This window comes from Helobdella robusta (assembly GCF_000326865.2).
Source record: "Helobdella robusta unplaced genomic scaffold HELROscaffold_33, whole genome shotgun sequence".
Taxonomy (NCBI): domain Eukaryota; kingdom Metazoa; phylum Annelida; class Clitellata; order Rhynchobdellida; family Glossiphoniidae; genus Helobdella; species Helobdella robusta.
The window spans coordinates 1,994,949-2,011,509 of NW_008704623.1; the positions used below are offsets into that span (position 1 = coordinate 1,994,949).

At 35.5% G+C, this 16,561-nt stretch overlaps 2 protein-coding genes across 2 annotated transcripts; one reads left to right on the forward strand and one right to left on the reverse strand.

The window, feature by feature from the left end:
* The first annotated feature begins 694 nt into the window (after positions 1 to 694).
* Positions 695 to 8,568, forward strand: HELRODRAFT_100946 (hypothetical protein). Its single transcript, XM_009022891.1, has 25 exons — positions 695 to 725; positions 1,429 to 1,593; positions 1,878 to 2,066; positions 2,174 to 2,319; positions 2,605 to 2,711; positions 2,866 to 2,950; positions 3,171 to 3,315; positions 3,430 to 3,575; positions 3,813 to 3,921; positions 4,041 to 4,079; positions 4,167 to 4,278; positions 4,467 to 4,591; positions 4,673 to 4,817; positions 5,025 to 5,194; positions 5,374 to 5,487; positions 5,566 to 5,703; positions 5,863 to 6,003; positions 6,186 to 6,298; positions 6,458 to 6,566; positions 6,632 to 6,757; positions 6,877 to 6,996; positions 7,052 to 7,141; positions 7,271 to 7,384; positions 7,628 to 7,738; positions 7,889 to 8,568. Exons 2-25 carry the CDS (start codon positions 1,450 to 1,452, stop codon positions 8,252 to 8,254), a joined length of 3,204 nt encoding a protein of 1,067 aa, XP_009021139.1. The 5' UTR covers positions 695 to 725; positions 1,429 to 1,449; the 3' UTR covers positions 8,255 to 8,568.
* Positions 8,569 to 12,746: 4,178 nt separating this feature from the next.
* On the reverse strand, positions 12,747 to 15,631 carry HELRODRAFT_100950 (hypothetical protein; the record flags this gene model as incomplete). The annotated part of the gene is made up of 6 exons (XM_009022892.1): positions 15,407 to 15,631; positions 14,293 to 14,382; positions 13,843 to 14,168; positions 13,440 to 13,669; positions 13,094 to 13,333; positions 12,747 to 13,024 (listed from the first exon to the last, which is right to left on the reverse strand). Coding segments are annotated over exons 1-6 (1,338 nt in total), but the record flags the coding sequence as incomplete, so codon positions are not given.
* Between the last annotated feature and the right edge of the window lie 930 nt (positions 15,632 to 16,561).

Here is a 16,561-nt window from a genome sequence, read left to right on the forward strand (position 1 = left end):
AAGAGAATAGCATATGATCAACAGTATCAAAAGCAGAGGAAAAGTCAAGAGCAAGAAGAAGAGTAAGATTACTTTTGTGATTAGAGAGAAGGATATCGTTATGCATTTTGAGTAAAGAAGTTTCAGTACTGTGAGCAGGTCTGACACCAGATTGATTATGTGACTAGTTATTGACTTAGCAAGTCATGTGGTCGATAAGGGAAAAGAATGTTTAAAGAGTAAGAATGTTTAAGCATAGTAAGCAATGTGAGTAAACCAATGATTTGAAAATACTAATAAATAGAGTAATTAATTAATAGATTAGTTAATGACTTAATAAGTAAGTTAATTGTTCGTTAAAGAAAGAGAATAAGCAATATTGAACAAATGACACAGGTTTATTGAAAGGTGTCTTGTAATGAAGGTCTTATCCTGATGAGTGTGTTCAATGTTTGAGCGACTGTTGGTTATGATGCAAGTAGATACAGATAGTTGAGGAGTGTTAGTTAAAATTTGTAAAATTTGCAAATCTAACAGCGTTAACATATTCATATTTTAATTGTTACTATATAAAGCACTTTCAGTTGGTGTAAAACCATTAGAAATCCATATAAATGTATTAAATTAAAAAGGTGTTTTTTGGAACTTTAAATTAATTACGTAAACAAAAATGTTACTACATCAATTTATTGTAGTCTTGTTTCGTCGGCCACTTGTTTCTTGAAAATTTCCCTATTATTAGCAAGGTTTTGGCGTTTATTTTTGTTTTAGAATACTTGCAGTTAATTATTTATTTATATTTAAAGTTAATTTTTTATTTTGTTTTTTAATTTTTGAATAAATCCCATCAACACGTGTCAACAATAATAACCTATCTGTAAAAAACCTGAACACCACATTGCAACACTCCATTTGGCGAAATTATTGCATCATCTGGTCATCATCATCATCATATTTTCTAACACTTTAATTTGCAATGGATGACTTCATATTTTAGACTTAAAAGATTTTAATTTCAAAATTGAATGAAATTAGCTTTTAAAAAATATTGAGTGGAATAGGAAGGCTTCTTGCTTCGCTCCACTTGTTTAAGTTTTTAAATTTAAATTGTTGTTCTGCAAAACAAAAAACCAATCACAGATCTGGATATTCAGCATATTATATTAATTTTTTCATCAGTTGTTGTATTTCTGTGATTAATTTTTATGCAAACTAAATCACTGTTGCATATGTATTTTGTTGCATATTGTGTCTAATGTATTTTATTGTATTGTATCTATTATTGTGGTATAATTTATAATATGGTAATTAACCAACCATTTATCTTTTTTAATTTTTTAAATTCATTTTATTCTTAAAAAAGATTGATTAAATAAAGGTTAAATCAGATACATAAATAAACTGATGACACTATTAACGTTATTTTTTATATTATAACAATTCAAAAAGAAAATAAAATAAAGAAAGAAGATGGATTCATCAATGACATCAAAGGATGTCAGAGATGGTTTCATTGAGTTCTTCAAAGAAAAGAAGCACACGTACGTCCATTCATCGTCTGTCATTCCACTTGACGACCCCACCCTCCTATTCACTAATGCTGGCATGAATCAGGTTATTTTACTTCTTATCATCCATATGTTCTTATGTGGAATTGTTGGTTTTCTTTTTCCTCTATTTAATTTTTAATATTTAATAAAAAAATTATTTGTTGTTTGCTTGTGTTTATATAGATAGAATCTTTTGTTAAACACCAAATTAGCTTCTATCTTATTAGTCATGTATAACATCAGTGAACAAATACTTTATTTCATTTCAATAAATTTATCAAATAATTAAATTAAAAAAGTACTTTTACAATTATGCCTAACCTAACATAACCACTCTCTCCCTAACAGTTCAAGCCAATTTTTTTAGGCACAGCTGACCCAAAGAGTGAGATGGGGAGATTGGTGAGAGCAGTGAACACGCAGAAGTGCATCAGAGCTGGGGGCAAGCACAACGATTTGGATGATGTCGGCAAAGATGTCTACCACCATACCTTCTTTGAAATGCTTGGCAACTGGTCGTTTGGAGAATATTTCAAGGTGAGAGAGCAAGAGAGAGAGAGAGAGATAAGTAAAATAGTTCAATATAAATATTAAGCATATCAGAAAGGCATTCTTAATAATCATCACCATTCTCTTAACTGTAGAAAGAAGTGACGGAGTGGGCGTGGGAACTTCTAACAGTTCGATGGAAGATGCCCAAAGATCGATTGTACGTCACATATTTTGGAGGAGACCGAGAAAGAAACCTACAGCCTGATCTGGAGGCCAGAGATTGCTGGATCAAATTGGGGTCAGGGGTTTACATTTGCATTCTTTGACCTTTTTTAGTACAATATCAGACTGATGTAAGGTTTGTAATTTTAAATTACCTTCACTATAAACTATTTTTAATGATGAATATCAATCTAATCCCATGATATTATTACTTCTATGTTGATTTTCCCAATCATCAGTGTTCTCTGATTGGTTAATTCCCTTTAGTGACTAATTTTTCATAATTAAAAATCTCTCACTAGTCATAAATTTTCATAGCCAAAACAACTTTACAATGAAAACGACTGCATCACACTAACAGCCTGCCGCCAGAGAGAGTCATGCCATTTGGAATGAAGGAAAACTTTTGGATGATGGGTGAAACAGGTCCCTGTGGCCCATGCTCTGAAATCCATTTCGACAGGATTGGTGAGTTTGTGATAGGGCCGGGGTTGCCAGGGCTACTCATAAAAAGAATCACCACCATTGCTACCACTGGATAATGCTGATGATATTGATAATGATGATGACGATCACACACACAGACACACACACACACGCGCACACACACAAACACGCATAGGTGGTCGAAATGCCGCTCATCTTGTTAACATGGATGTTCCAGACGTCCTAGAGATATGGAATCTCGTGTTCATCACTTATAACATGTTTGTGATGGCGATAGTGCTGGTGTTGATGGCGGTGATGAAGTTGATGAGGAGGGTGATGTTGTAAATAATTGTACTGAGGTGACGAAAATATAATGGTTATTAAGAGTTGCGTCAACACTAGGTATTAGACGTCAACATACATATTCACCGTTTTATATTATACTTGATCAGTTTTACAACATCACCAGATAAGATCAATATTCAACATTCAAAATAGGGAATCCGATGGTTCCTTGAAGGACCTTCCAAAAAAGAACATAGACTGTGGGATGGGGCTTGAAAGGGTTGTTTCTGTGATCCAGGGTAAAGGTTCCAATTACGACACCGACCTGTTTCAGCCACTTTTCCAGGCTATTAATAACGTTGGTTGATTGTGATTGACTGACTAATTGATTGAGTAAATCAACCAACCACCAAACATTCCGTCACATAATTAATCAACCAACGCCACTAACTAACCAACCGACCGACACCAGACAATGCAGTGCAGAAAGTACACTGGCAAGGTTGGAGAGGAAGACAAGGATGGAGTGGACATGGCCTACAGAGTGGTGGCAGACCACGTCAGGACTCTTACGGTTGCTCTGTCAGACGGTGGCCGGCCGGATAACGTTGGCAGGGGGTGTGTTTTTAGTTTTGTTAAATTATTTGTTTTGTTTCTTCTAAGTTTTAATCTTGTGAACATTTTTTCTTTGTTTTACTTTTAATATTTTGATCTACAATCTTTGAATATTTGGATATAGGATGCTACTGGTTACAAAATTTCAAAATATTTTTTTGTTCGTTTGCAATTTAAAAAATAAATTAAACAATGAAATAATTTTTCTTTTGAATTCAAAAATAATTGCTAATTGATCAGATATGTTCTCAGAAGAATTCTCCGAAGAGCCATTAGATACGCCACTGAGAAATTAAACGCCAAACCCGGCCAGTTGGCTTCATTGGTTGATGCTGCCATTTTTATTCTGGCTAGTTTCACTTTCTATTTGTTTTTGTAACTTCAATTCTATCATGCTGCTATTTTTTCATTAATATTTGGCTATATTTAATTTTAAGTTTCACTTTCTATTTTGTTGTTTTTCAACAGGGTGGGGCTTTCCCTGAGATCAAGAAAGATCCTGATACTGTAAGTTTTGTCATCGTCAACATCATCATCGTCATTCTGATTGTCATCATCATTATCGTTGATATCGTCATCATCATCATCATGAAGGTGAAAGACATAATTAATGAAGAAGAGGCCCAATTTTTGAAGACCCTATCAAGAGGTCGAAGGTTACTGGAACGTACCATTGACAAATTAGGGGGTGCCAAGATACTACCTGGTTAGATTATCATAGAAAGTATATTTAAAATTTGGTTATTAATTACTCTAATTCTACATTCTAAGTCAACCGACCAACAACGAATGATTAAATATTAATACATTTATTTCTTGACCCAATTGCATCTAACCATTATTTAATAATTGATATTCATAATCTGACCTAGATAAAAATCCAACCAATGACAGGTGACATAGCCTGGAGACTGTACGACACGTATGGATTCCCCGTTGACCTGACCCAGTTAATGGTGGAAGAGAGAAAGATGAAGATTGATCACGTCGGATATGAGGAGGCAAAGAAAAAGGCGCAGGTTTTTATCGTCTTTTTTTTATTATTATCATCATCATTCATTGGCTAGATCATATCAAATGAAATTTACTGTTTATTCAAGTTGCTCTCTCAAGGAGGTGGAGCCACAGTGGATGAAGAGATCTCATTGGACGTCCACTCAATCAATGAATTGAAATCGACCAATCAGGCGATCACTGATGATTCACCTAAATTTGAATATACAGCTGATGATAAGGGAAATTATGGTAATTAAAATAATGATTATAACACAGTTGCTATCATCATCATTAACGTCCTCATTCCCATCGTTCAACATTTTTTATCACTACTTGCCATTCATTTGTTCGTAATAATCAATATTTCACTATCCTGATTATTTTATTCGTCACCATCTCATTCATCCATATTAATTAACCATCAATCAATCAATCAATAAACCAACCAATTAAAAGTCTTTCAGAGCTGTCAATCAAAAATAATGGCGATACGAAAGGGCAAAAAGTTCGTGAACGAAGTAACACCTGGCGAGGAGTGTGGAATTCTATTGGACAGGACTAATTACTACGCTGAGCAGGGCGGCCAGATATATGACGAGGGGTACATTGTCAGGTGTGACGATGAGGTCAGTGAAGATGATGAATTGAGGAATGAAAATGTTTGCAATTGTACGTAGCGACGATGGGGCGGTACGCTTTCAAAATAATTTCAAATTTTTAAAAACTAGATTGAGCAATTTTTTTCGTTTTCACAGTTTTCAAGTATGAAATACGATATTCTAACATGGCAATAATTTCGAAACAGAGTAACGAGATTAAAGTGAAAAATGTGCAAGTGTATGCTGGCTACATTTTGCATGTCGGAAATGTTGAAGGACATTTCAAAGTTGGAGACGTCGTTAAGTGTTTCATTGATGAGGTTCACTCTCTTTCTGCTTCAACTTTCATTTTTTGTTTTTACTGATTCATCAACATCAACCTAATTTCATTTACAAAGGACCGACGCAAAGGTATAATGAAGAACCACACCGGCACTCATGTACTAAACTTCTCACTGAGGAAGGTTCTTGGAAGCACCGATCAAAAAGGTTCTCTCGTAGCACCTGACAGAATGAGATTTGATTTCACTGCCAAGGTCGAATTAATATTTAGCTAAAAGCAAATATCGTTTTTTAACATTAATTCAATTGTAAATATATTGTGAATACGGTTACTATCGCCATCTTCATTATCCTATTCACCGGCATCACGTTCATCGTCGTCGTCATCTTTACCATCATCATCATCATCATAGGAGGCTCTGAAGCCATCAGAGGTGGAAAGTGTAGAGAAGATAAGTAACACATTCACTCGAGGTGGTCGCACAGTGTACTCGAAGGTCGTTCCTCTGGCACAGGCCAAAGCCATTCAAGGATTGAGAGCTGTCTTTGATGAGGTCATTAACACGATGATGGTGACGATGCTTGTTGAGATGAAATTTGAAATATTAGTTTTGGCGAGGAATATGATGAAGTTGCGGATAACAATGCTGATCGCTGAAATAATGATGATTGTGAAGAGGATGAGGGTAACAGAAATGATGATAGTGATGATGATGTTGCTGTTGATCTTCTCCAGACTTACCCAGATCCCGTAAAAGTGGTTTCAATTGGGACACCAATTGAAGAACTCCTGAAAGATCCTAATGGCCGCCATGGCTACGAAACTTCCGTGGAATTTTGCGGAGGAACGTAAGTTAAGATGACGTACTTTCATTCGTTTGTTCATTCTGTGATCCTTTTATACATACTCACTCATACTCACCAGCTTCTTCCTTAACCCGGCCCAAATATAATGACCCACTATTTACAACAATAATTAACCCGACCCAATTTTCTTGACCTTCATAGCCACCTGGTGAGAAGTGACGACATTGGAAGTTTGGTGATCGTTTCAGAGGAGGCCATTGCCAAAGGACAAAGAAGAATTGTTGCTGTAACTGGAACAGATGCTAAGAAGGTAATTATAATAGTTATTATCATTTATATTTGTTATTATAATTATATGAATGATGATAACTTTAGGCTCTGCATAGATCTGAACTGCTCGAAAAGACTTACGAAGATCTGAAGGAGAAAGTTGACGGCAGCCAGAGCAGTGATGTGTCAGTGCAGAAGGCTCTTGTGAGGGAGATCGTCGAACTGACTAATGTAACTGTTTTTTAAAAAAATAATTTTCACAATTTCGATATTATAACAATCAACAATTACGCAATATGCATTCATAATTTCGTTATTATGATCGGCGATAATAATTTTAAAAATCACAGGAAGTGAACCAGGCCGTGATACAGTCTTGGAAGAAGGACAATATGAGAAATAATTTGAGCAGCCTCAAAAAAATCTTGGATGATGTTGAGAGGAAGAAAAAAGCTGCTATCTCTAATGAGGTTGGTTGATTGAATAGTTGATTGGTTAGTTGATGATTGATTGATCGATTGACAGGTGTTATCAGAAGTGCTAAGATGCACAGTTCAAGAGGATTGGTGCAGTGTTTATGTCGTCAGAGAGTTCAAGGCACTTTCTGATGCTAAGGTTCGTTGAAATTAGTTAAATGTTGATAATTCATTTCTCAAGAATTTCAGTTTATGCATTTAACCTTTTTCAAAATTACCTTAAAATCAGTTCAATATTATTATATCACTATATTATGAATAATTGAAGGCGCTGGATGGAGCACTGAAGCAATACAAGACAAACTTGCCAAACACATCTTGCATGCTGTTTTCTGTTGACTTCGAGAATGGCAAGATATTGTGCATGGCAGCCGCTGCACAGGTTATCATCTATATTCTGATTGATACTGCATTAATTTTATTACATTGACATGACTCACAGAAACTTACATCGACTTATGAAAATTATTCGTAAAGAAATTTTAAATCATTTCTAAACATGCAACGATATTGTAAACACGTTATTTTTAACTCCTAAACCTTTATACTTTATAAATTTTCATAAAATAACATTTAAAACTATAAATATTCATAAAATGACCCACATAAACGAACCGGCCAATAGGATCACATAAAGCAAGGACTGAAGGCCAATGAATGGATAGGGAGCATCCAGGAACTAATCAAAGGAAAGGGTGGAGGCAAGGATATGAACGCTCAGGCCACTGGAACACAGGTGGTGATGACGATGATGTTGGTAACATTGGTGGTAATTATGGTTTGTAATTGTGGCGATTCAAATAAAAATGGCGATTCATATGAATTTGTACTTGCATTTATAATGTGTTAAAACAAGTGAACAACAACAACAACCAACCACAAACAGCCAGACCAACTGAACGAAGCAATGAAGCAAGCTTCGCGTTATGCAGTCAGCAAGTTGCAACTCCTACAAATGGACAACGTCAAGCCAATCTCGGACTCTGGAACCCTTCAAAAAGTTCAACCTATCATAGAGGCCCATCTATCTAATCGCAGTTACATTGCAAGTCACCGTCCCAGCCAGAATGATTCCGTCGTATTTAGAGCGTTAGAATCAGCCATCTTGTGTCCGGAAAAGTTTCCTAACTTGTGTAGATGGCGCAAGCACCTCTCCTCATTCGGTCTGCAGGTTTACAAGTTGCCTGGGGTGTGCAAAAGTTTCGATGAAATCATCGCATCCATCCAATCAATGCCTGGCGGAGATAATTAATAAGGATGAAGATGATCATGATGAGATAATTGAGAATAAGAATAATAATAACAACATCAATAAAGGATATAATCAATAACGAAATAATTTAATGATCTTACAGAACAGTTTTTAGAGAGTTAATGATATTTCAGTAATGTCATTCTATAATAATCACCTTTTAAATTTCTAATAAATAGATGCCATTAATTGAACAATGCGACGAATTGATAAGATTTATGCAGCACATCTAGCACGCACTTTCAGTTATTATATAATAAATCACAATATTTATAATAACAACTATGTGAAACGTAAAAGCATGTTAATGAAAATTTGTTTTGTAACATAAAATAACTGCTCACTTTCACCGGCCTGCTTCTGTCAATGCTTCTACCGAAGTTAAGCTTCTCTAGGATTCATTTTATGACCATTGTTGAAATTTGCTCGTTTGTCATATTGACGTCATCACCTATTCAATATTTCTTTCTTCCGTTATTAAATCTCGCATCTCAGACTTCTATTCAGTTATTGACATCATCCATGTTTAATATTCTCGTGTTTTTGACACATTGTAACTGTTCAAAGTCGGTTCATAAGGTGTTTAGATAACAAGAAAATAATAAAACTTCAATCTAAGACATACATAGCCAGCCCACTGTTGGAAACTTGCACACACGCCTTGCATTCACGAGCAAAACTATAAATTTTATTTAAAATCCTTTTTTTTTCAAATAAATTCGTCAGTTTGTTTCAATGCTATTCAAATTATTATCATACATAAAAAATAAACTGTATGCGTAAAAGGGCAATATTCAACGTTTAATTGAAAAACTTTAAGCGATTTTAAAGCAGCCTGTGCGACGAACACGAAAATATGATACATTGGCAATGCGCGGGATGGGTAGCCAGGCGTAATGTGCTACTTTGACGTTCGACACGTGTTGATATAATTTGGTACAATGGTGTTACATACGCACATACAATCACCACACTGGGGTACGTGTTGTGGTGTGCATGGTATTTCGAAACGAAAATTTGAATTCGAATGAGTCACGAAAGAGAAAACTGTAAAGAGTAAAAGTTGTAAAATGTCAGACAATAAATGTAAGACTGAAAAAATTGTAACAATTATAATATTTAGGATGGCTATTGGTGACGATGTATCGTTTGAATGCATGTGCGAACACCAGGCAGTAAGTACAAAGAACAATTTCAAAACAATTAATGACTGCCGGTATTGAAGATTTTTAAGATGATGATGACGATCAATTATAAACATTTATAAAAGTAACAAATGTGTTATTCATAAATAACTATTCGTGAAAAAATGATGTCGGTATAATACCTAAGAACAAACTGCCACTGTGAATACCATAAAAGCAACATGTACGTATGTATATATATATATATATATGTGTGTGTGTGTGTGTGTGTGTGTGTGGAATTTATCTCTATTTTTATTAAAATGATGGTGACAAATTTAACGAACTAACAAATCAATCAAAACATGAGCAAATGAGTTAAATGAAAGCAAGAGTGGTGAACGAATGAACGATTGATTGAGCAAAGGAGTGGTGATCGAGAAAATAAATGAGTGAATGAATGAATGAATGAATGAAAGGAAAAGTAAACGAATAAAACAACAAAAAGAATGAAAGGAAGGTAGTGCCAGAATAAGGAAATAACCCAGCTGAAACATGATCGTTCATTTCATATTCATATAGAAATAACCTCAAATTATGAATTAATATATAAAACATCCCTTTCTCAATAAAAACCCATCTCAACATTAAAATGTCTGGTACGATATTCATGATTTGGTTCGAAAAAATTTAGAAAAATTGTAAATATATGAAGAGATAGAAAAGTAGAAGTAGCAGCAGCAGTAGTAGTAGCAGTAGCAGTTGAAATAATTGATAATTCTTTGTTATGGAAATACATAGGAATGAACGGAAAGCAGTAAGAAAATTTTGTAAAAATTTATGTAAAAAACCAGTCTAGATACAAAAATTTTCAAAATACATTTGTACGCCTGCAAGTAAGTGTATCTGTGTGTGTGTGTGTGTGTGTGTGCGCACGTATACGTATATATGCATGGCGTAGAAAATGAATAGATGAATGATAACAATGAAAATAACAAAGATAATAATGACATTGATAACAATTGTTATAATAAGATAAAAAAAACTATTCTCAATGTTGTTATATATTAAACTGATGACGATGGGGGCGTCAGCATATATATATATTTATTTATTTATTCATCGATTGAAGTGTAATATAACAGGTTTTCTTAGAAATTCGATTGGCAGAAAATATCTAGATTATATGCGCGTTATATACGTTATCAGAGGAAGATATCATGTAAAATAAAATCACGAAAGATAGATTAAAAAGATTAAAACCAGTGTTAATGAGTTAACTACAAAATGATCAGGATGATTAGAAAATTTATGTATAAATGTGTGTATGTACAATGTACATGTCTGTATAAACGTGTCTCTATGTGTATGTCATTGAAATTCTTTAGTTAAAAAGTTTAGATATGATTTAAAAACAATAACGATAATATTGAAAAGCTCTCAATAAGCTGATTGCATATAAATTATGAAAGTGAGTGAAACTGAAACTATTAAAGGTTATCCTTAAGAACTATAAATAGCGCTGAGGAGAAATATTTCCCCAATAATTATTTCAGCTCCATGACAACAAGCAGCACTTAGAATTGAACTCGAAAAGCATTGAAACCGGCGTCCTGCTCCTGCAACTGAATGGCGCATCTCGAAGCGGGAGGAGTTATGACAATCTTTGCACCAACCAAATGATCAACTTTATTCTTCAGCCAATCACGGAGTACGTTCGTATCGTGGGTGGGTACGATACTCACTTCTGATTGGTTGTCGTCCCAGGAAGCACGCGCCTCAACCAGGTTGTCAATCAGTTTTGCGTCGGGGTAAGCAGAGCTCAAGACATAATACTTTGACCTGACCTTCCTGAAGAAATCAACATCTGGATGATTTGGTATGTAGGTCAGATCAACATAGAAACCAACAACAGGTTTTGAAGGTTTTTTGTTGATCTCATTTTTATTTTCAACTGCCTTTGAAGCTGCTTCATTTTTTGTTTTCTTCTGACCTTGCTGTGCGACGTTACCTTTGGCCGGGTCATCTTTCAAGGTCGTGTTGAGTTTCTCTGGGGCAGTTATGGGCCGTTTAGATGCACCCTTGTCTGTGGCTATGATCAATTTTTTAGATTTGTCAGGACTTTTTTGACCAACTGCATCATTTGTTTTCTGTTGTTGTTGATCAACATTGGTGGCCTCAGGTTTGATAGGGGTTGGAAGTCCTTCCGGTTTGTCCCACTCTTTCTGGGGGTCAAACTCCTGCTGCTGCTGCTGCCCTCCTGTCAATGTTGTGGTTGACAAAATTACAATTTATTGAATGCTATCATATGCTAACTACACGTCAACATCAATAAATGAATTTCTGAACAACCAAAAAGCAGCCCAACAAACCTTCATGGTTAGGCTTACCAGGAAAGGAGGATGATGGCAAAGATTCTTGCAGTTCCTGCGCCCCATGTACTTGCTGTTCAGAAGCTTCTTCATGTTGCTGCTCTTCTTGCTGATGTTCATGAGCATGTTGATCCTGTGCCGCTGGTGGGGGCTGAACATCAGTCTCAGCCTGCACTAACAACTTCTGTTCCTCTAGCTCACACTTGCTAGAAACTTCCGTGCTCTCCATCACTTTCTCCTCCGCCTTCGTGCAAGCAGTCGCGACGGGAGCATCCTCCTTGCTGGCTTCCTGTTTGCTCTTGTTATGTTGCTGCTGCTGCTTCAATGGTGTTGATGTTGCAGTGATTCCATGAGGAACCTTAGTAGGGTGAGGAGTTCCAGCTAACTTTTTATCATCAGTTTTTTTGTCGCCACTTTTTGGTGTCTTTGGTCCAGTTGTTGGAGTTTTCGCTCCTGCAGCATTTGCCATCTTTGTAACAGTTTTAGTAGGAGATTTTTGTGGTGATGGTGTAGTTGCAGCAGTAGCTGACGTTGATGTGGGTGGTTGTTTGCTGGCTGCTGTTGGTGATATTTTTGATGCACCTGCTGCCTTCTGATTACCACCATCAGCAGCAGCAGTTGTTGGTTTCTTGATAGGAGCTGGTTTCTTTGTTGTATCTTGTTGTTTCTTTGCATCATTGACTTTGTGGTCCAAGGAAGAAATTGATGGTGTCTTCCCAACACTCCCACCATCTGCTTTCTTGCCATCTTGCTTAATTGTGATTGGCTGCTGTCCTGGTTTAGTCCCACCCACCTTGGACTTGTTAGCACTGGAAGCAGCTGTTCCTGAAGAAGTGGGTGGTTTCTTAGCAACCTTTTCTTGTGCATGACCAAGTAGGCTGGCAAACTCGACGACACTTTTCAACTTGTCAAGACCTTCAATCAATTTCTGATTGGTGAGATGGCCCGGATATAACATTCTCATGCAGTTCTGCTTCAGATGAGCTGCTGGCTTCCATAGCAATGCAAAACTGACTGACAGGTGATCAACCAATGGAATTCCTCCCTTATAACTGTCCACCACCTTGGACCATTGATTGAGGTAATCTTTCAGTTCTTTGCTGTCATAGGTAGGACTGATGACATACATATCTAATGATCCATGACCTACTTTGTAGTACAAGCTGATTGGATGAACTGTTGACCCTATAACTGGCTGGGGAGGAGCCAGGTGAGTGATTGACATATGTTCAGCCAATAATCTTCCTTCCTCAGCAATGCTCACAATCAATCCACTGAAAAAAATGAATAAACGAATGAATGAAGAAAATTTAAAGATTAATGAAATGAAAAGGAATACAAACGAAGTAGTGTGGCCACTTGCTCCATTGTTGTTATTAGCAACGGGGTTGGGCGTCTTATGGCGAGTGTCTCCAACATTCAACATGACAACTCCAACATCTGGACCACCCTTTTCTGTCGATTTCTTCTCAAAAAATGACAAAAGTCCAAAGATGTTGTCGTAGGTGAGTCGTGAAATCATCATGCAGTCGATCCTGTTGAGATGCCTCACAAACTCCCAAAATGTGCAACTCCTCTTATATCTGTTGTCGTGGTTGGAAGTGACAATTATGAGGAGTGACAATGATGAAGATGGCAAGTGAAGATGGTGCCAACTTACGATAATACAAATATAATGATAAAACCTACCCTCCATCAATAAGCATGGTGAATCCCTCAATCCCAAAAACCAGAGATGTACCTTGTCCAGCGGGGAAGATGTAGCAAGTAGGCTGCTCGAAATTAAGCGAGCCAATCGAATCACCTGGCTTCATCCTGTCAGCCACTGAGAATGGTTTCAAGTAGGTTGATATGTTGTCACTGAATTTGATCAATCCTGTTTCATCTTTTAGTGACGTGGCTGGTCTCGAAAGGCGGAGCTTATCAGGGTGATGGTCAATAATTTGATTATTATGAGTTTAAAGATGAACTCTATTGGGGACTGTGGCAAAAACATCAATTATAATGAAAAAAATATGAACAGAAACCAACAGAAACATTCAACATCACTCACACACCTCAAACATATACTCAAACACACACCCACACCAACCTTCAACTTTGGAGCCAACTTAGACAGCAAAGCATCATTCCAGTCAGCAAACTTCTCCACCAAACTGACATCCCCCACAACAGAACCCTCTCCTCCTTGCAAATCCAACTTTTTAACAATTTCCTGGAAATGATGAAATGTGAATGCTCCATCCTGAAGTAACCAGGCTCCATTATTCTGCAGAACTGGACCAGAATGAAGCAAATATTTGTAAGTAGAAGGTCTGGTGAGGAAGTCAGTTACAGTAGCAACAGTGCTTTCTAGGCTGGGATTAATGAGGATAGATGCATGCAGCTCAGGGCTTTCATGCTCAAATCTTTTCTCAGCTTCATTTGAAAAAAATTATTTTCAACTTAAAAATATAATATGAAAACAATAATTTTAAACAAATAATAAAAAATATATAAAAAAATTAACTCATTTTTGGTTTTCAATTTATCTAAAAAAAACCTTCTTGATTGGAAGATTGGAAAGCAGAGCAGGAACTAAGTTGCTGGTTGAGATCACATTTTGATTGGTCCACATCCCAGGCACTTAGTTCTTTAAAAGAAATCAATCAATCAACTAATCAATCAACTAATCAATTAACTAATCAATCAACTAATCAATCAACAAAGACTTAACTAACATACATGATACACAACCATAGTTAATTTTGGTGTAAAAATATATTTAATCTGTAATAAATATCAAACAGGTTAAAGTAACACACAAACACACACACATGAATATATGCATCATACCTATCACATATCTGAACAATTCATATATGACCTATATATTGTTTGCTAGTGTTATCTGGATGAGTCAATAGAAAATTTTTAAACTGATATATATATATATATATATTAATTATATATATATATATCAGCATTGTCAGCAAAACTAATTATATATATATATATATATATATATATGTGTGTGTGTGTGTGTGTGTAAATGGATGAACTTGTTTACAAATGATAACACCTGGTGTTATGATGATATGAGTTTAAAACACACAGTTATGACTGTTTTGTATACATTCTACATGAAACCACACATACACACACATATACATACACAACATACAAAATAATACACATGAACCACATTGTCACACACACCATTCTTTTTTAACATCTGTATTAAGCATTTTACTAAGGAGATAAGAGTTAAGCAATATAGTAGAATTAAGAATTAATTAATTTGTGCAAATTTGAGTCTAATAAAATAAACACAAATTTAATTTTATAATAAAATGAAATTAAATGTAATTGATGAAACTTTTATTCATGCATGCATGTATTTTTCATCTTAACTTTAGTTTTTATCAAAATTTCAGACAAAACTTTACAATAAAGTCGTGACCAACCTCACAAATGTAATATTTTTTAAATTTTTGAATTAGTAATGCTAATGCAATATAAGTCAAAACAAAAATAAGTCATAATTTTCCATTTCCTCCAATAATCAATTCATTTTATGAATTAAACTAAACTAAAATGGTATCCCACTCTGCCTAATCACTAAACAGTAAACTACACTGACTAATCATAATTAATTCAAACAGAAAAAAAACAACCTATCACAATTCTTTCCAGAATCAAATCCTTCTGCTCAACATTGAATGGCTCCCCTACCACGACCAACAAACTGCTTTTTAATTGAACGTCTGCACTCCCTAAAATCTGATTATGAACACCGTCACCATTTTGTTGCTTCGTTTCTGTTTCGTTGTTACTGAGTTGTTCGGCCATTTTTATCACCTTTTTTAAGATTAAAAGGATGACAAGACAGCAAGCGGGATGGATTTTGTGCGCAAGTGCAATGAACTTTCGGTCACGTGCGAGACGTAGAAGTGGATCTAAGTAATTAAACCTATGAATGTGCCAATTATCATTCAGTGTATTTGTATCTTGTTGAATCAATCAATCAATCAATCAATTAGCTTATAAAGCGCTATTTCCGCGATGTTCAACAGCGCCCCTCAATGAATTTTGAAAACAGATGGGTCTTGAGATCCGCTCTGAACTTCGCAAGTGATGGAGAAATAGTTAGAGAAGTAGGTAGAGAGTTCCAGAGAAAAGGACCAGAAAAAGCAAAAGCAGATTTGGCAAAAGAGTGTTTAACACGAGTTAAGAAAAAGCGAGAAGAAGAAGACGATCGTAAACCGGGGCGTTTAGGTTCAATTAATATATCTGATAAGTACTTAGGAAATAATTTAGATTGAGACTTATACATGAACGTGCAAATTTTAAAAATTATTCTATATTTTATAGGTAGCCAGTGCAAGAGAACAAGATATGGAGATATATGAGAAAAGAAAGGGGCACGAGCAACTAGACGAGCAGCAGAGTTAAAAGCTTTACTTAAAGGATAGAGTATAGAGTCAGGAAGACCATAGTAAAGCGAGTTACAATAATCAATCCTAGATAAGACTAACGAAGTAACAAGAAGGAGAAGAGTAGGATCATCAAGAAAAGGCAAAAGTTTTTTTATTCTATGTAGATGAAAGTAAGAGCTTCTAGCAACACTATTAATCTGAGAAGAGAGAGACATAGTAGAATCAAAGATAAAACCTAGACTACGAAACTTATGAGAGACATCAAGAGTTTTAGAATCAGGTAAGATAATAGGAGGAATAGTAATTGAGTGTTTAGATTTATTAAAACAAATTAATTCAAACTTAGAAGGATTAAGTTTAAGACAAATAGAATCAGACCAAGCGATAATCGAA

Bases quoted from the DNA above. Each gene is read 5' to 3' on its own strand.
- HELRODRAFT_100946 (XM_009022891.1), top strand. From the start codon at position 1,450: ATGGATTCATCAATGACATCAAAGGATGTCAGAGATGGTTTCATTGAG. The intron at 6,004-6,185 runs GTCATTAACACG...GATCTTCTCCAG, and splicing joins TGAGAGCTGTCTTTGATGAG to ACTTACCCAGATCCCGTAAA. The intron at 7,385-7,627 runs GTTATCATCTAT...ACCGGCCAATAG, and splicing joins GCATGGCAGCCGCTGCACAG to GATCACATAAAGCAAGGACT.